This window comes from Aedes albopictus, chromosome 3 (genome assembly GCF_035046485.1).
Source record: "Aedes albopictus strain Foshan chromosome 3, AalbF5, whole genome shotgun sequence".
Lineage (NCBI taxonomy): Eukaryota > Metazoa > Arthropoda > Insecta > Diptera > Culicidae > Aedes > Aedes albopictus.
In genome coordinates this window covers 210,201,177-210,222,052 of record NC_085138.1, presented here as the reverse complement: position 1 = coordinate 210,222,052, position 20,876 = coordinate 210,201,177, and the positions used below count along the sequence as shown (strand labels likewise).

Genomic DNA, 20,876 nt, shown 5'->3' with positions numbered 1-20,876 from the left:
TCTCCAATTTCTCCTAAAAATTACCAATGTTTCTTAAAAAATCCTCTACTTCTGCTAAAATGATCAACTTGTTGCTTAGGTTCCCCAAAGGTATCATTTCCCATGCAGACCCCCCATAATTCCTAAGTTCCCCTTACCCTCCCCAATATCTCCTTAAATCCCAATCGTTCCTTAAAAAATCTCCAATATCTTCTCAAAAGCCCCAAAATTCCTTAAAAAATCCCCTATATCTTCTAAAAAGCCTGTAGCATGTTCACTTTTTGGTAAATATTATTTTAAGATTTATTCAATAAATTATATAAAATGTATATAAAATGTACATAAATTGTATATTAAATTAAATATTTTTCATGTTCTTCAATGTTAATTTATTATCCGTTGTAATTTATTTTTCATTCAAATTTAATGTTTTCAGTGTCAAATGTACTAAATTCCAAAGTTCACTATAAATGTTTTGCGATATTCAATGTCACCATTCGAAATGACATGCACTTCAAACCCGCATACAACTTGCATGCAATCGCCTTCACCACAAGTCTAATACATGTAAATAAAATTCCTGCCGTTCTATCCACTACACCACGAAACCCAAACAATCTCGAGGTTCAATGTTCAAGCCCGAACTCTCACGATAAAATTGGATCGGGTATTTAAAAATAGATGGAGCGATACAGATCATTCAGATGGGTATGAAAGTGAAAGAGATAGCAATTTATTCGGTTCTCATTCGTGGTTGATGAGAATTGTCGTTTGAAAAGATCGTAAAATTACTTCGGTAATTTTACGTATTTCCGGCCATGAAGTCTTGAGATCCGACCTTATCTGAGGACCTACAGAACTTCTACTCGTCCATTTTGACCTGGACCGTGGAAAAGGCGGGAGTGCGTGTTCTAAGTTCTTGTGTCGCGGTGTGTTTAATTAAGTATGTAATATAGTAAAATGTGAGAAGTCTTTTAGATTGAATAAATGTTACTTTTCGTTCCTTTCCGTTAGTTAGCCAAGTTCATTAACCTAAGCCAAAAGGTTACGTGCGGTCAAGATAGTTTGTGTGTGCGTGTAAGTGAATAGAAGAAGGGAATTGATATTTTTTGTTGTATGGAGTAAACTTTTTGTAAAACGTGTCGAACAGCCGTTCGACGGCTTTTTATTCAGGATTTGATCCACGGCCGAAAGCTCGGCACACCGCACCTTTTTCGCCAAACGCGCTCTCAACCCCACGTCGCAGCGTCAAAAGTCCCGGTTTGAGGGGAAAGCCGGAAGGGAACAACCGTTCCGACAGAGCGGCCAAACCACGTTTTTCTTTGGTGTTCGTGAAGTAGACACCGTACCCACCAAGCCACCGACGACCCCCATCGTCAGATCCGCCATCAAGCAACTTTTTCGGTGATCGGAACATTCACCCACCGGAGGCGGCCGAAACCCACGTTTTTCTACGTCGGCCATGTGGTAGTCACCTTACCGACGAAGCCATCGACGACCCCCATCGTCATCGACACCGAGAAGCAACTGCGCCGGTAATCCGGTCCATTTAGTGACCAACAGCGAGAAAGGCGCACTTTCCGAACCGCCGCGCACCGCGCGCATTTGGTGCAGTCGCTGGTGCAATACCACCAGCGAGGATGCGCTAAGATAGCGTGCTGCTTTGCCAAGCCGTCCGTCGACCGCCACACCGTCGCTTCTTCTTTGCCGGCGGCATTCATGAGCAGCTAAAAAGGTACCGTGAGTAGAACAAAAGCCCAATCTAATTAACCATGCGCATGCGTTAAACTCCACACAACTAACCGAGCTCGGAGAAGAAGTGATGTCGATTATTGTCGATAGAACTCGAACAGATTAGGAACAAATTAATACCGCACACACATTAGGGAAAGCTAGAAGAAGAAGAGAAAGCATGGAAAGGAACATGTTCGAATAAAACCTAGGTTATCAAATTCAATAAATGTTTCGTTAGTTTTGGTAGTTACCTTAAAACATGCTGTATTGTTGTGAAAAGTTAGTGCTTTCCCTGTAACAGTTTTTTGGTCTTCGAGATTTCTCACGTTCGCGTAGTTCTACCTGTTTTTTAGTTAATTCTTGTACGCCAGGGTAGACTGCCTGGGAAATCAGTCTCTCCACTCACGTGTCCGAAGCTAACAGGGAAATTTGAACTGGTGAGTTCTTCCAGTGATGATACTCGTGAGTGGTGTCTTTGTGAGTTGGTAGAACGACGGTTAGCATCAACCATATTTTGAGAATCGCTTAAGGCGACCTCTATAAGTGAGATATCTCGATAAGCCGTACTTTTGAGTTTTCTGTATCGTCCCTAAATCGCTATTTGGTCTCTTATAAAACAAACCCGCCCTGAGGTTGGGTTTCTTGCCGGGCAAACATAACTCGACAGACGGTCCTCTTCGGAGGTGGCGCTTAAGCCGTCTGTTTTCGGAGCCAGGGATCGAAGCAGAAGACGGGAATACTCTTAGCCGCAATTTGCGTGCTACAAGCCCCAACATTCCTTAAAAATCCCCAATATTCCCTCAAAATTTCCAATGTTCTTGAAGCATCCCAAACTTCTCCTAAAATGTACAACTAAATCTAACGAATCAAAAAGGTATCATTTCCCAAGGACCCCCATGATTCCTAAGTTCCGATTACCCTCCCCAATATCTCCTACAATTCCCAACGCTCCTTGAAAAGTTCCCAATATCTCCTAAAAATCCCCAACGTCATAAAAAATCTCCAATATCTCCTGAAAATCCCCAATGTACCCTAAAAATCCCCAATATCTTCTAAAAATCCCCAATGCTACTTAAAAACCTTCAATGTTTCTTAAAAATCCCCAATATCTCCTAAAAATTCCCAATGTTCCATGAGAATCCCCAACTTCTCCTAAAATATCCAACTTGTTGATTAGATTCCCCAAAGGTATCATTTCCCAAGGACCCTAATGATTCCTAAGTTCTCTTTACCCTCTCCAATATCTTCTAAGAATCCCCAATGTTCCTTAAAAATCTCCAATATATCCTAAAATGTCCAACTTGTTGATTAGATTCCCCAAAGGTATCATTTCTCAAGGACCCCCATGAATCCTATGTTCCCATCACCCACCCTATTATCTCCTAAAAATGACTAATGTCCCTTAAGAATCCCCAACTTCTCCTAAAATGGCCAACTTGTTGATTAGATTCCCCAAAGGTATCATTTCTCAAGAACCCTAATGATTCCTAAGTTCTCTTTACTCTCTCCAATATCTTCTAAAAATCCTCAATGTTCCTTAAAAATCTCCAATATATCCTAAAATGTCCAACTTGTTGATTTGATTCCCCAAAGGTATCATTTCTCAAGGACCCCCATGATTCCTAAGTTCCCATTTCCCACCCCAATATCTCCTAAAAATGACCAATGTTCCTTAAGAATCCCCAACTTCTCCTAAAATGTCCAACTAGTTGATTAGATTCCTCAAAAGTATCATTTCCCAAGGACCCCCATGATTCCTAAGTTCCCTACCCTCCCCAATATCTCCTTAAAATCCCCAATGTCCTTATGAATACCCAACTTCTCCTAAGAGGACCCCCATGATTCCTAAGTTCCCCTTTCCCTTTCCCAATATCTCCTGAAATCCCCAATGTTTCTTAAAAATCCCCAATATCTCCTAAAAATCCCCAATGTTCCTTAAGAATCCCCAACATCTCCTAAAATGGCCGACTTGTCGATTGGATTCCCTAAAGGTATTATATCCCAAGGACCCCCATGATTCCATAGTTCCCTTTACCCTACCCAATATCTCGTAAAAATCCCCAATGTTCTTTAAAAATCCCCAATATCTCCTAAAATGGCCAACTTGTTGATAAGATTCCCCAAAGGTATCATTTCTCAAGGACCACATGATTCCTAAATTCTCTTTACCCTCCCCAATATCGCCTAAAAATCCCCAATGTCCCTTAAGAATCCCCAACTTCTCCTAAGAGGACCCCCATGATTCCTAAGTTCCCTTTTCCCCTTCCCAATATCTCCTAAAATTCCCCAATGCTTCCTAAAAATCCCCAATGATCCTTAAAAATCCCCAAGATCTCCTAAAAATCCCCAATGTCCCTTAAGAATCCGAGACTTCTCCAAAAATGTCCAACTTGTTGATTGGATTCCCCAAAGGTATCATTTCTCATGGACCCCCATGGTTCCTAAGTTCCATTTACCCTCCCCAATATCTCCTAAAAATCGCCAATGTTCCTTATGAATACCCAGCTTCTCCTAAATTATCCAACTTGTTGATTAGATTCCCCAAAAGTATCATTTCTCAAGGACCCCCATGATTCCTAAGTTCCTTTTTCCCCTTCCCAATATCTCCTAAAATTCCCCAATGTCCCTTAAAAATCCCCAATGTTCCTTAAAAATCCCCAATATCTCCTAAAAATCCCCAATGTTCCTTAAAAATCCCCAACTTCTCCTAAAATGTCTGACTTGTTGATTAGATTCCCCAAAGGTATCAATTCTCAAGGACCACATGATTCCTAAGTTCCCTTTACCCTCCCCAATATCTCCTAAAAATCCCCAATGTTCCTTATGAATAGCCAACTTCTCCTAAGAGGACCCCCATGATTCCTAAGTTCCCTGTTCCCCTTTCCAATATCTCCTAAAAATCCCCAATGTCCCTTAAGAATCCCCAATTTATACTAAAATGTCCGACTTGTCGATGAGATTTCCCAAAGGTATCATTTCCCAAGGACCCCCAGGATTCCTTAGTTCCCTTTACCCTACCCAATATCTCCTAAAAATCCCCACTGTTCCTTAAAAAATCCCCAATATCTCCTAAAAATCCCCCATGATTCCAAAGTTCCCTTTTCCCCTTCCCAATATCTCCTTAAAATCCCCAATGTTCCTTATGAATACCCAACTTCTCCTAAGAGGACCCCCATGATTCCTAAGTTCCTTTTACCCTCCCCAATATCTCCTAAAAATCGCCAATGTTCCTTATGAATACCTAGCTTCTCCTAAATTATCCAACTTGTTGATTAGATTCCCCAAAGGTATCATTTCTCAAGGACCACATGATTCCTAAGTTCTCTTTACCCTCCCCAATATCGCCTAAAAATTCTCAATGTCCCTTAAGAAACCCCAACTTCTCCTAAGAGAACCCCCATGATTCCTTAGTTCCCTTTACCCTATCCAATATCTCGTAAAAATCCCCAATGTTCCTTAAAAATCCCCAATATCCCCTAAAATGGCCAACTTGTTGATTAGATTCCCCAAAGGTATCATTTCTCAAGGACCACATGATTCCTAAGTTCCCTTTACCCTCCCCAATATCTGTTAAAATCCCCAATGTCCCTCAAGAATCCCCGACTTCTCCTAAAATGTCCTACTTGTCAATTAGATTCCCCAAAGGTATCATTTCCCAAGGACCCCCATGATTCCTAAGTTCCCTTTACCCTCCCCAATATTTCCTAAAATTCCCCAATGTTCCTTAAAAATCCCCAATGTTCCTTAAAAATCCCCAGTATCTCTTAAAAATCCCCAATGTTCCTTAAAAATCCCCAACTTCCCCTAAAATGTCCGACTTGTCGATTAGATTCCCAATGATATCATTTCCCAAGGACCCCCATGACTTCATAGTTCCCTTTACCCTACCCAATATCTCGTAAAAATCCCCAATATCCCCTAAAATGGCCAACTTGTTGATTAGATTCTCCAAAGGTATCATTTCTCAAGGACCACATGATTCCTAAGTTCTCTTTACCCTCCCCAATATCGCCTAAAAATTCTCAATGTCCCTTAAGAAACCCCAACTTCTCCTAAGAGAACCCCCATGATTCCTAAGTTCCCTTTTCCCCTTCCCAATATCTCCTTAAATTCCGAAATGTTCCTTAAAAATCCCCAATGTTCCTTAAGAATCCCCAACTTCTCCTAAAATGTCCGACTTGTCGATTAGATTCCCCAAAAGTATCATTTCCCAAGGACCCCCATGATTCCTAAGTTCCCTTTACCCTACCCAATATCTCGTAAAAATCCCCAATGTTCCTTAAATATCCTCAATATCCCCTAAAATGGTCAACTTGTGATTAGATTCCCCAAAGGTATCATTTCTCAAGGACCACATGATTCCTAAGTTCTCTTTACCCTCCCCAATATCGCCTAAAAATTCTCAATGTCCCTTAAGAAACCCCAACTTCTCCTAAGAGGACCCCCATGATTCCTAAGTTCCCTTTTCCCCTTCCCAATATCTCCTAAAATTCCCCAATGTTTCTTAAAAATCCCCAATGTTCCTTAAATATCCTCAATATCCCCTAAAATGGCCAACTTGTGATTAGATTCCCCAAAGGTATCATTTCTCAAGGACCACATGATTCCTAAGTTCCCTTTTCCCCTTCCCAATATCTCGTAAAAATCCCCAATGTCCCTTAACCTTCCAGGATGCGCGCCATCAAGCAACCGAAACTGCACCGCGCCCGCACAGTGTACGAAAAGCGAGGTTTTTTGATAGTGTTGTACTTTTTACAACAGCGCGCGCGCTGAAGGGTTAAGAATCCCCAACTTCTCCTAAAATGTCCAACTTGTTGATTAGATTCCCCAAAGGTATCATTTCCCAAGGATTTCCCATGATTGGTTCCAAAGGAATTTATTGCTGTATGTTTTACAACTGAGCTGAGAAACAGGCTCTGTCCCAGTGGGAATGTTATGCAAGAAATAAGAAGAATCATTATCCTTGCACATCATACAAAAAAATGAAATGCATCAAATAAATACATGCTCTAAATTGCCGCACGCACAGACCCCCCATCTGAACAGCACCGCAGCAGAGCTCTCTCTAAAATAAAAGCTCTCATTTTTGAGTAAGGCTGCGGCCAGAGTGGACGCGTCACGCGACGCGACGCGGTGCGGCGCGTTTTTGACGCGGCTTCCAACGCGGCTTGATAGCCACAGTGAACGCGGTGCAACGCGTCTGTTCGTAAAGCAAACTGAAAAGTTTTCATAATTTCCCTCACCTTTGCACATGAATACTGACCATAACTATTTTATTATGTAGTTATTATATTAAACTGACCATAATTATTTTATCTTTCGAATTACAACAAACGGTGAGAAGTTTTGATAAGATTTTTTGGATATGTATTGGATCACTTCACACCATCAATGTATAATTCCCAACTCGGGTTGCAGAGACAGTTTGTGATAGGTTCGTCTTGACAACAAGTAGCACACAATCAAAGCGAGCTGTCTCCTCTCTATCGGTTTAAAAGCCATAACATTTCAAAAGTTTTTAAGAGTTATCTGATGAAAAATGTCCAAGAGATATGTGATTATTGTTCTCAACCTAAAATTAAAAATGAACCATTTATCAAAATGCACCTTCAAATGCTATTTATTTATTTCGGATGATTCAGAAGAGGTATACATTTGGGACAATGGTGGTTCCCTAACCTCAAATCTACCCGTCCTACAGGTACAAATTTTGAAATTTTATGAACAAGTGAGCTTGTAGTCAGAGCTGCCACAGGGTTGTATACGTAAAAAATGGCACCCCTTAGTTTATTTTTAATCAGCAAGGCAATGCAACAAGTTTATTAACTCAAAATAAATATATTTTTATTTTGAAACTATTTTTTAAGCTTACAGTCCTAGTAGAATACTTCGAGATAGTAAAATAAACGAGAGGATGCCAACCCTTTTTGTGCATGAAACATAGGTAGGGGTAATGTGAAAGCTCTGCTTGTAATGGGTGTAGAATGACGTAAAAGAGATTTTGATTATTTCCTGATACTGATTTTGATTCGCAATATAGGTGAAAAGTGAGGTTACGAGACGTCACCGGATAATAAACATGTGGTATTATTCATGTTAATATTTTTTTGCATTCACATTTGAATGCATTTGAAAAACATTTTCGTAAAATTAGCGCCATGATTTGGTAAAAACGGACGAAATCCACTCAAAAATACAAAATTCTCCGCGCGAACCGCGTGACTTCCGCATCAAAAACAGTGCATGCACTGTTTTGTCGTGCGTCGCGCGGCTAAACGCTTTCCGCTTCGCATCGTTCCGCGCGCACTCTGGCATGTTGTGATTGTTTTACCTGTATTTTAATGAACGGAGTTCTGTCGCGCGTCGACGCGCGACCTGTCAAATGCCGCATCGCACCGCGCCGCGCCGCGTGACGCGTCCACTCTGGCCGGCACCTAACGCCCATGCCGCACAAGGACTGTGTTGGAAACACACATTTTTTTAAATTGCTCGTACGCTCACATTTTTGCAAAATATCAATATTTTTCGGTATTTGAAGGTGGTTTATAAACCCAGTGAGGTTGCCATGTCGAAATTATTGCAAAATACATCCTCATGTGAGCGTACGAGCAATTTTAAAAAAATGTGTGTTTTCAACACAGTCATGTGCGGCATGGATGTTTACTAAAAATGTGCAGGCCGAACACATTTTTGAGCGTAGCCGTTTTTGCGTGCTACGAGTGCGAAGGATTTAAATGGTTGCTCTTGTAAATACACTTTCGTCGGCGCTTTCCTTTCGCTCCGTCGAAAAACAAGTTAACTGCACGTCGCACTTATTATGCGCAAATCCAAACTCCGCCTCGAATGATTCCACAGGCGGAGATGTGACGCGACAAAGAGCGAGCTCGTTTTCTGTATGCGATGGCATCACCAGCAGCCAAGCCAGCAGCAGTAGTCGTCCTCATGCCGTGGAGCAACAGCACACGAACGCACGACGGATAGGGTGATGAGACCATTGTTCTGGCATGAAGTTAATGCAATTTGGAACGTTATTTTCAAAAACATTTTTTGGCCTAACTACAAAAGATAGAGTTTTGGTGTCAAAGAAACATTTTTAGGGAACAAGTTCGTGCATGTTTTGTAAAAGAACTTTTTTAATAAAAGCTTTATTTTCATATTTAAATCATCAAAAATGTCCAAAAAAGAGTCGATTTTTTCGACCAATTTTGCATTATTTTTCAATTTAAGGCCTTTTTAACTATTTTTACAAAGTTTACGTCCAAGAGACTAAGAAAGTAGAAGTAATTAGCTTTCAATTCGTGCGCTGAGAAAGTTTGTACGATTGATAGTTTAGTAGATATAGGACTTCAAAGATAACCAAAAATTAAAAACTTAAAATGTGATTAACTCATTTACCAGTGATTTCCGACCCTATGTTCCATGGGAACTTTTTCATCTCTCATCAAGACCTATCAGCCCTGAAAATATCCAAAACCCGGAACCAAATACCCTGTATATTGTGGGAAAAATGCAAGAACCGGACAGCGAAAATAACTAGCTAATGCCAAAACTGATTAACTTAGTAGATATATCATTTTTGTCCTTTTTGCACCATAACCATGAATACCAAGTACTTCGGAGCTAATTTAATCGTCTGATTAAGAGACATTAGACAAAGTATATCTCGCTGATTTTCTTATCCATTTGTTAATCGATTCAAGGTCTTTTGGCAGTTAACAAAAGATACAATATTCCAGAATATGTAAGCTATTTTTTAAAAAAATCACACAAGATTCTAGAAGGTGTCTGGCATTTCTGGTAGTTTAGTCCATGGTCCATGATGCTATTTTGGAAACCAATTCACTAGATGCCAAATCCACAATATTTTCTAGAACTTTTGGTCCATCACACAAAATAAATATGTTGAATAAAAATTATACAACAATAGTTTTAATAAGTGCAAGAAGGGTTCTGTTCACCATAGGTGGATTAAATCGGATTTTTATGATCAAATTTGTTTTATCAAGTTAGCTCTACATGAAAATGCAGTTGCTTCAAATACATAAAAGCTACTATCTCTTTGTAATATTTGAGCTTAATAGACGGTGAAAATGCAATTGCTTCAAATACATAAAGGCTTCTATCTCTTTGTAATATTGTAATATTGTAACCGGTGGAACACAAGTAGCCGGTAAATTCACAATACCGATCCTAGGGGCTGTCCATAAACCACGTGGTCATTTTTTTGGGACTTCTCAACCACCCCCCACCCCCCCGCGTGGTCATTAGTCCATACAAAATTTTTTATTCATCCATACAAAATGGTCACTGGCCGAACCCCCCCCCCTCATAACCACGTGGTTTATGGACAGCCCCCTAGTGTGAAATATATTTTCCGTCGGAAAAAAAAATAAGAACAACCTTCAATGGTAAGAAGGCAAACTTGTTAGTGGTGCATTATATTTGATCTCTTATTTCCGAAATAACCTTTTGCTTCCATTTTTTGATTTTGTTTCCGGAAAGGGAATTTTCGTTCTTTTGTATATAGGCTGTTCTTTTTCGGCACAAGCAATTTGGATGCTGGTAATAGTTCTTCCCAGCAAATCATTCGTATCTGCATATTGCATCCAGAAAAATTTATTCATTCTAGTGTATCATTGCAACAGTCGTACCCATTCAGACCATGTCCAAATTCATAATTATCACAGTAGAATGTCGCACACGACTTCGTAGCGGCTATCGTACACAAGTTCGCTTGACAGTTTATGGATGGATCGTCTGCCTCACAATAGTTGAACGAAATAAGTTCGATTAGTATGAAATGTAGCTGAGAAATGATAATTGAATAAGTTTTCAAATTATTATTGAAGTTGAAACAATAATGAGAAACGCAATATCCTTCTTTAGAATACTTTTCGTTTTTTGACGCTGAGTATGTAATTTTGTATTATTTTTTTTTACTGAAATCGTTTTATGCCAAACGTCCTTCATGCACAATTTTCATTATGCTGAACGTTCTTTTTGCTAAATGTCCTTTATGCCTTTATGCGTTCTTATGCCAAATGGTATTATGCCATTAGTTTGCTAAACTCTTGTAAAGCAAAATGGTTTGGTGGGTAATGTATTGAGGAATAGAGAACGAAAACAAACCAATACTATTTGTATTAGCAATGCTATAATGATATATCTTGCCCCACACCACCCTAAGTGCCATAAAAAATATTGTAAATAATTGATCATAATCATTTTCTTAACCCTCTAATACCCATTCCGCCTTTAGACGGGGTATAGTTTGAGCATTTTTGTAATTTTTGTTTCGTGGAAAATCATTTTTTTTATATTTTATAATTTTTATATAACGAAAACAAACCAATACTATTTGTATTAGCAATGCTATAATGATATATCTTGCCCCACACCACCCTAAATGCCATAAAAAAAATATTGTAAATAATTGATCATAATCATTTTCTTAACCCTCTAATACCCATTCCCGCCTTTAGACGGGGTATAGTTTGAGCATTTTTGTAATTTTTGTTTCGTGGAAAATCATTTTTTTTATATTTTTGGCTGATATTTTGGACTGTTCTGTATATCTCAAAATATTTTTTGGTGTATTTTAAAGCGTATTTACATTTTTTTTAAATCATTGAAAAATTGATGTTTTAGTCATCTTTTAGAAGCCATTGTTTATTTTGTATTAAATCGCTACAATTTTTTCCAAATCATTCTATCCTTGTTTAATAGTTTAAGGGAATCGAATACACTCTAAAATTATTTTCCTTAAAATTACACGGAAAATAAAATTTTCTGTGAAAAAAATTAAAATAATAGTATTTTAACAATAATCATAAAATCTCAAAATGTTTTCATCTCAAAAAATCCGTTCCCCAAATTGGCTTCCTGGAAAAATATAAAAGTCTGGGGATGTTCAAAAATAAAAATTAGAAAAATCAAAAACTGAAATTCACGAAATCAAGAATTAAAAAAAAAATCATCTTCCAAAACATGTTTAAATCGATTTTAGATGACGAAAAATGATATTTAGATCAAAATCAAAAATTTGGGTATTAGAGAGTTAATTAATTTCTTGTCAATCAATAATGAATTGACTGTTTTACAATTGTGTGCTACAATGAAAATGAACAAAAGAAGCATCTTGTTACATCCGCTGCATCTTACCAGTGTGCTTGACCTCGATGGTTTCTTTTCGAGTATGGTAATACCCTGGTATTTGAAAGGCTTGGAAAATTCTATAAACTCTGCTCTTTCCGGATTGATGGTTAAAGGAGCGACTATGAGATCTGCTCTTTCAGCGACGAGTTCACCAATCAACCCATTCCATTCTTTCTTCACACTAGTACCGATTCCTGTAGTATGATTTTTTAGTTGATAATGTCCAAATTGTCCATCAGGCGATAATGCTAGATCATATGTGAAATTTATCCTTTGCGCCAAAGCTTTTAGTAAATCTATGCAATATCCTTTGCAGCAATAGTCTTTTTCTGTAAAATGAATTATATATTTTTGTTAAGATTTTCAACGAAAAAAATACCGTTTCCATCTGTAGAATTGAAGAGAGGACACGCAATTTCATCATCTTCGCAATCAATTTCATCATCCAGTAATTTACGCACGTACACAAACGGTTTCTCTTCAATTGTAAGGACTTTCAAGTGTGTGGGTATCATTATTCCTTCAGGTTTTTTCTCTGTGTTGCCAGGCCAAACCAGCATAGTATCATTTATTTTGAGCCTCATACGTCCTTTTTCTTCATCATAGAAAAAACTGCCGACCTTGACGTTTTTCCGCATTGACGATGGTGGTTGCTGAACATTTATAACTTCATACGCTGCATATATCCTATCTCCGTTGCTATCGAAAGCCACCTAAAATAAATATGGATTTGTACACTGCGATCTGGTAGATTTCAAAGGCATACATATAAATATTATTATAGCAATTTGGGAACGCTCGAAGTAGGTCGGACAAAATAGTCCAACCACTGAGAGCAGATATCCAAGTCCAATTTCAAAACTGTGTCAGGAATGTAAGGGTTATTTGAAATGGCAACACAAGTGGTAATATCGTGGTGGCGCTCCTATCGCAAAGTTCCCAAGCTGTTGTCGGGGGAGAATATAAAACTTATCTAGATATATTGCGACATTTGCACCCATTTAGACTCGGCCCGAATTCATTATTATCACAGTTGAATTTCGCACACGACTTCGCAGCGGCTCACGTTCATAATTTTGCTCGAGTTCGTGAGAGGGTCATCGGCTGCACAACTGGTAAACAAATTAAGTTTGATTGGTGCGAAATATCGCTTGAAAATTATAATACAGTGGATTTTCAAATTATCACAAAAGTCTAAACATTAACGAGAAACCCAATACATACTTCACCACTGACTGTAGCAATTTGCCGCATAGGTGACGCTAGTGTTGTCAACGCTAAAAAAATGAATCCTTACACAGCTTTCGAGAAAATTTTCTATAAGCTTGGATGTCTGTTCTCTGTGATCCAACCTAATTTTTCTTCTTCTTTTTTTCTTTCTTCTTTGATAGCACCGACGAACCGCCGTGACAGCTAGAACAAATAAATTCAAATTGGTTGTCCCCGACGCCATGGTGGAAAATAGCCGAACACTACCGCCTCCTCTATAACGGTTCGCCTTTTTTGATAGCTTGACTCAAAACCACTGTGTATTCATATAAATAGGAAAAGGTTCGCGGCTGTGCTGATTTGACAGAAGCGTTCGCTCGCTTTGCTGGTCGTCCGTTAAATTTAGGGGGGACACTTTTGAAACTGCACTGTCACTATTGGCGTTGCTAGGGGGGGTTCCAGGGGTGCCTGGCACCCCCTAGAACAAATTTGGCACTCCCTAGATTTTTTCCAGTCACCCAAAATATAAAAATGCAAACAATAATTCCAATATTTATTAATGGCACATTTGAACATGACTTAAGCACACCCGGAATTACTTATTTTCATGTTGTACGTTTTGGTGTTTTGGATATTGGTAAAAACAATCATACTTATTCATGGATTCCTCCAGAAATACCTCTATCTATTAATACAGTGATTTCTCTATGCTTCCTTTTTGGATTCCTCCTATTAATAGATACTAATTTCTGTGATATCAGTGGCCAACAGACGAAACACTGACGAAATTACAAAGTTATTAAGTTGGTCAAAGACTTACAGTTGATGGGTAGTTTGATTTAAAGTTCTTCCAACAGGCAGTGCTAGAAAACTTACAAATTTTAAATTTCATACATCTCAGGATCCCTATTACATAGAAATAAGATTTCTTCGGCAAAGTTGTTCGGTAAGTAAAGGACTTGCAGTTGATTTACCAATAGATGCAAGTCTCCAGTTAGCCTAGTGGTTAAGGCTATGGATCGCCAATCCGGAGATGGCGGGTTCGATTCCCGTTCCGGTCGGGAAAATTTTCTCGATTCCCTGGGCATAGTGTATCATTGTACTTGCCTCACAATATACAAATTTATGCAATGGCAGGCAAAGAAAGCCCTTCAATTAAATAACTGAGGAAGTGCTAAAAGAACACTAAGTTGAAGCGAGGCAGGCCAAGTCCCAGTGAGGACGTCGAGCCATTAAGAAGAAGAAGATGCAAGATTTTGCCACTAGAAGACGTTAGTTTCCATTTTCCAAAGTAGGCAAGGGATTAGAATTTCTTGAAAAGTATTCTACAAGCTGGAACTTTTTTCACTTTGGACATATTGTATTCAAATCAAAATGTAATCAAAGATCAATATTGGAGATGAACCAGCCGCGGGATGAAAATCTCCTTAATAAAGCTAATAATAATAATAATAATAAAGATCAATGTTCAGTCCGCAACGCTGCGAACTGAAGAAGGAGCACGTATCGTTCACGTGAAGAAAGCGCAAGCAAATCGAGGTAGCAGCACGCAATCTTCGCATGAAGGAAACCCCCCAAAAAGGAGCCAATCGCCACGCTGAGAAGGAGGAAAAAATTATCGTCGTCGTCGACGACGGCCGTCGAGGACGAGAGCAGAAGAAGCGCTACTTGGTGAGCATCAGTTTCAATACGCATCTCGAAGTGATTGGATCGCAGCAACCGAAGCTACAGATAAGTCAAGCCGGCAAGCCAAGCCCGGCAGAAGAAAAGTGTGGGCCGATGACGGCCATAGTAAAAGTTATGTACATAGTGTAAATAGTCAAACATTAAAATGAATTAGAGCAAAAACCAGTGTGTGTGTCGTATGTCTCTGAGCCGGAAATTCCCTTGGTCCGCCAGTCGCCTGCGTGTCCGGTTGAGTCCTTTTCAGGGCTAGAGTTATTTGGAGATAGTTTTCCCACCCTATGGAGTTCGCCGCTGGTCCGTCGGTCGCTGCATGGCAGTTTCCATACACCGAATCCACTTGGGGAATCGGTGAGACCGGCGGGCGCGCTGCAATCAAGGCAGCCTGGAGAAGAAAAGCAGTTTTACAGTCCACTGCAACACGCCGCAACATGTTTTGGTCCGATCGAACCGGATGGTTTGGTTCATCATCGCTGCTGGCTGGAACGCATCGCGACTGGGCGTGATTGAGTGGAGTGGCTGGCTTGGAGACAAAAACACACACCGCACAAAGTTGGAAAAAGTTAAGCAAAGCGAAGACTGGACAATCGAACAAGAGTGAAGTGATTAACTACTAATGAACATTGGACAAAAGTGCTAGTGCAAGTGATTAATGCCGCCGAAGCGTACACCTGTGAAGAATATGGAAGGTGGTGGTAGCAATTCCGCCGCCGCCAGCAACGACGACGCAGTGGAAGAGGTCGACGCGCTGGTGCACATGCGTGGCTCAGCAAAGGCGAAGCTGACACGCGTCAAGCACATGATGGATCAAATCGTAGAGGAGGAGATCACGCTGCCGCAGGTCAAGGTGCACCAGAAGAAAGTGGAAGCTGCCTACAAGGAGTTTTCGGACTACCATGAACGCATCATGGTGGTCTGCCCACCGAGAAAGAGACAGGATCAAGACTGTAAGTACGTTGAATTTGAAACATTGTACGACGACATTTCCCTCGCTCTCGAAACATGGACCGAGATGCTGAGTCAAACGAATCGTAACCAACAACCAATTGTGGTTCAACCGTCGCTTCCTCGTGCCATTCCGCATTTCGATGGCAAATACGAGCAGTGGGAAAAATTCAAAGTCATGTTTAGGGACGTGGTTGATAGATCGAATGATCCGCCACGGATTAAGCTCTACCATTTGGAAAAGGCTCTAATTGGGGACGCTGCTGGCATAATTGATGCAAAAACCATCGCAGATGGCAATTATGACCATGCATGGGAAATTTTAGCAGAAAGGTTTGAAGACAAGCGACGAATGGTTGATCATCACATCTCTGGGCTACTCAACATGAGAAAAATGTCACAAGAAAGCCACTCTAAGTTAAGAGAGTTGGTCGATTCATGTGTTGGTCATGTCGAAAATTTGAAACATTTGGGTCAAGATTTCACTGGGGTATCAGATACAATCGTAACGCACATCCTATCCAATGCGTTGGACGATGAGACAAAGAATTTGTGGGAATCCTCGGTCGCCCATGGGGAGTTGCCTGAATATGAGGACACTGTCAAATTTCTGAAAGGTCGCATTTCCGTACTTGAACGTTGTCAAAAGTCCACTAGTGATAGTAAGGTCAAACAATCCGCGCGTGGTGCAGTCAAAGGACTCGTGTCCGGCAAGCAGTCGTCGAACGTGAAGGTGAACGTGGTGTCATCAAGCAGCTGTGAGTTCTGTGCAGGAGACCATCTGGCGTTCAAGTGCTCTATGTTCAACGGATTATCGGCGGAAAATCGATTGAAGATGGTGCGTGATAAACAGGTGTGCTTCAATTGCTTGAGACGTGGTCACCGAAGCGGAGAATGTAAATCGAACAAGACGTGTTCGAAGTGCAAACGGAAGCATCATACGCTGCTCCATACAGAAGGTGGTTCAGTGCAAAATTCAAGTTCCAGCAATTCCAGTGGGACAGATCAGCAGCAGGTTCCAAAGCAAGCGGCGCAGCCAGAAAACGCAAATGTTCCGGGTAGCAGTACACCTAACACCGTGGCTTCGAATGTGGCCGAGAAGCCAATTTCGCAAGTGCTGTTGCTAACTGCAATGGTCAACGTTTTGGACAAGCATGGGAACCCGCAATCATGTCGCGCTCTTTTGGACAGTGGTTCGCAGGTCAACTTCATCTCGGAGGCGATGTTGGAAAAGCTGCAAGTGGATCGAGAAGAAATTGACATTCCCATCACCGGAATCAACAGCGTCAGATCCAGCGTTCGACAAAATGGAAGTTCGTTCGAGGCAGAATGGTTTCAAGATGGAGTTGGATTGCTTGGTCTCGCCGAAGGTAACAGGAAACCTGCCCACCTTTGAGGTTGACGCTGCTACATGGAACATTCCCGCTGGAATCCAGTTGGCAGACCCTACGTTCTTCCGTCCAGGACAAGTGGATTTGCTGATTGGAATGGAATGGTACGACGATGTACTCAAGGCCGGTCGTCTGAAGCTATCAGAAGATCTGCCTACGCTCCGAGATTCGCAATTTGGCTGGTTGGTTGGTGGAAAATATGCTAGTGCTTTTTGTGGAACAATTGTGAACTCTAATGTGGCGACACCATCAAGTGACTCTTTGAACGAACTGATGCAAAAGTTTTGGGAAGTGGAAAGTGTTTCCAGTGAGCAGTGCGTGAAGACTGAAGCTGAACAGTGTGAGCAGCATTTTCAGTCTACGGTTCGTCGAAATGAAGATGGTCGATACGTAGTACAGTTTCCACTTCGGGAATCAATCAGCCAGCTTGGAGATTCGAGACCAATGGCGCTGAGGAGATTCTACGCACTGGAGGCAAAATTGCAGAAGAACCCGGACATCAAGAAGCAGTACGACGAATTCGTGGATGAATACGAGCAGCTTGGACATTGCAAGGAAGTGCATGAAGCGGAAGATCCTGTTGGTTTGCAGAGATGGTATCTACCGCACCACGCGGTACTCAAGCTGTCGAATACGACTACCAAGTGTCGCGTCGTATTTGATGCATCGGCAAAGGTTGGTGGAATGGCATTGAACGACGTGATGATGGTTGGCCCTACAATTCAACCTGATTTGCTGACGATCATTTTGAAGTTTCGTATGTATCGGTATGTGCTAAGCGCTGACATCGCTAAGATGTATCGTCAAGTATTGAAGGACAAGTGTCATACTCCGCTACAACGCATTTTCTACAGGAAGAAGCCCATCGAGCCACTGCGAGTCTTGGAGCTTTAAACTGTGACGTACGGTACAGCTGCAGCACCATTTCTGGCTATTCGTGCGCTGTATCAACTGGCAATCGACGAGGAAGCAGAATATCCTTTGGCAGCGGAGCTGGTGAAGAAGATGTTCTACGTGGACAACGTACTTTTTGGTGGAAACAATTTGGTAGAAGTGAGAGACCTCCAACGAGAGTTGATTTCGCTACTGCAACGCGGAGGTTTTCATCTACACAAGTGGGCTGCAAACGATGAACGACTCCTGGACTCTATTCCTGAGGAGGATCGCGATAAACTGGTGAAGATTGAAGAATCTAGTGCCAATGAGGTAATTAAGACCCTTGGGCTTATGTGGGATCCGGTCGGAGATGATTTTCTGCTCCGGGCACAATCTGACTGCAACAATCTTGCACCGACAAAACGGCAAGTTCTGTCAGTTATAGCAAGGCTTTTCGATCCCATCGGCCTGTTGTCACCAGTAATCGTTCTCGCAAAGGTTTTGATGCAGAAGCTGTGGAAGAACAAGATGGATTGGGACGATCGGCTGGATGAAGAACTACTCGACGACTGGAGATATTTTTTGAACGCGCTGCCACTTGCAGAGGACTTCCGAGTTCCTCGGCGGGTAATTTCGGAGGAAGCGGCAAGGATTGAAATCCATGGATTTGCAGACGCGTCAAATACAGCCCACGGAGCATGCGTGTACCTTCGGTCGGTGCTTTCCGATGGTACTGCGAGTTCGAGCTTAGTTACAAGCAAGTCAAAAGTCTGTTCCATAACGCCTATGTCCATCCCACGCAAGGAGCTGATGGCAGCTCTACTCCTGCATCGATTGGTTAAGAAAGTGGTTGACGCAATGGAATTGGAACACGTTCCGGTTACTCTCTGGTCCGACAGCCAGGTGGTTATTGCGTGGCTAAACAAGCCGTTGGACAGCCTGCAAGTATTCGTGAGGAATCGTGTAGCCGAGATTACAAGCGAAAGTGAACATGTTTGGAAGTATGTCCGCTCTGCAGACAACCCAGCAGATATTGTATCGCGAGGCATGCCAGCGAAAGCGCTCGCGACGAGCAACTTATGGTGGAATGGACCGTTTTTCCTGTGCAGTGCAGCATATGACGAAGTGGTTCCTGCAGCTCTGGAAGATGGAGAGATCCCTGAACTGAAGCCGGCAGTATCTGTCAACGTGGCAACTGTATACGAGGAGCTTCCGATATTGACAAAGTTTGAGTCATTTCGGAAGACACAAAGGATCATCGCCTACGTTTTAAGGTTCATCAAAAACTGCCGTAAGATTGGTGAACGAAGCACTGCAACGACGCCCACGATTTCTGAACTGAAGGAGGCAAACAAGCGGATCATCCAAGCGATCCAGAGGAGCGAACTTCAGGATGAAATCGATCGCCTGTGTTTAGTGCACTGCTTTATTGTAGTTTAGACCCAAACCAATTTAGATCGTTTTCGCACAGTTCAGTATAGGTAAAATTTAGACGAGCTATGTTATCCATTTCCCACACCAATACCAGCCTAGACATGAGCCCGCAAAATTACCGCTTTCAATAGAACCGACTATCATTCGTTCCAAATCCGCCATAGGGAAGACTAGCCAATAAATTAAAGTTCAAATTATACGTTGGTTTTACCGAATAAAGTTGTAAATGTTTCAATAATAAATCTTGGTGATCTGTTACAACTAAAATGTGTTTATTGGTGGTTTAAACGTAATGATTAAGTGGATTGGACTATGACGGATTGTTGGTGAGCCTTGACATGCGTATAGCATACAGAACCACACGGACCCAAGACGGCTAGGAGCACGGATTCCCCCCAACGCTGGCCACTAGACGTAACACAAAATTGGTGCCGTGACCAGGATCCGGCGTTTGGAACCCCAGAAGCTCTTGGAAGGACCCCACGTATGCTAAAACCGCTAAACTACCCGATCGCCATTGCACATCCCATCCCATTGTTCTTGGTCGCCGACCAAAGAATCGGACATCTTGTGACCCTACTGGCAGTTTCGGACCACCAATCGGCGCCCATCAACTGGCCTTTTCAAACTGGTCCAGTTCAACGGTTTATGAAATTCCAAGGCATATCTTTGTCCTTGACAAGGTTAGTGTGGTTCCAATAAACTTACGTTTCTTTGCGTCTCTACCGGGTCTTAATTTGAAGGGACACGTTCTACTACGACCATCCGCCAAGTTCTGGATTCGAGGATCTCTGTGGTTGCTGGTTCCGGATATTGAAATACAAGGCAATTTTCCACCTTGTAGAAGGTGAGTAACGTTCCAATCAATCTACGTTTCCCTGCGTCTCTACCGGATCTTTGTTTCAAGGGAACCTCCGGCCAGCATGACCAAAAAGAAGATGCTACAACTCGTGCAGAAGCGCACCAACATCCTAGCGGCGCTGGATCGGTGCAAGGAATTCTCCCAGAACTGCGATGCTGAAAAGGACCACTATGAAATCACCCTTCGGATCGAAAGCATGGACAAATTATGGAGCTCATTCGAGGATGTGCAATCTGACATCGAATGCCACGACGAATCCGTCCAGGGAGAACCTCAACATATGGCTACGCGCGAGAAATTTGAATCAAAGTTTTTCCGTGTAAAGGGCGTGCTGCTGTCGAAAATACCGGATACGCCGAACCCACATAGCACGCATCAGCAATCTCAACCGAATTCATCGCATCTAGCTGCAGTCAAATTACCGACCATCAACCTTCCTGAATTCAGCGGGGACTACAACCAGTGGTTAACGTTCCATGATACATTCATCGCTTTAATCCACTCTTCTACCGAACTTTCGACCGTGCAAAAATTCCACTATTTGCGGGCGGCGGTAAAAGGCGAGGCGGCTCAACTGATCGAATCGCTCACCATCAGCTCCATGAATT

General features: G+C 41.6%; 1 protein-coding gene across 2 annotated transcripts in view; it reads right to left on the bottom strand.

The window, feature by feature from the left end:
• Positions 1–20,876, bottom strand: part of LOC109401442 (glutamate [NMDA] receptor subunit 1) — a 416,903-nt gene that overhangs the window by 66,610 nt on the left and 329,417 nt on the right. For both annotated transcript variants that reach the window (XR_009999508.1, XM_062861071.1), the window contains exons 7-8: positions 12,248–12,581; positions 11,875–12,197 (exon numbers count right to left, since the gene is read on the bottom strand). Coding sequence is in view for 1 of the 2 variants with exons in the window: in XM_062861071.1 (XP_062717055.1) it covers positions 11,875–12,197; positions 12,248–12,581 (657 nt within the window). In the remaining variant the exon portion in view is untranslated. The remainder of the gene's footprint in view (positions 1–11,874; positions 12,198–12,247; positions 12,582–20,876) is intronic.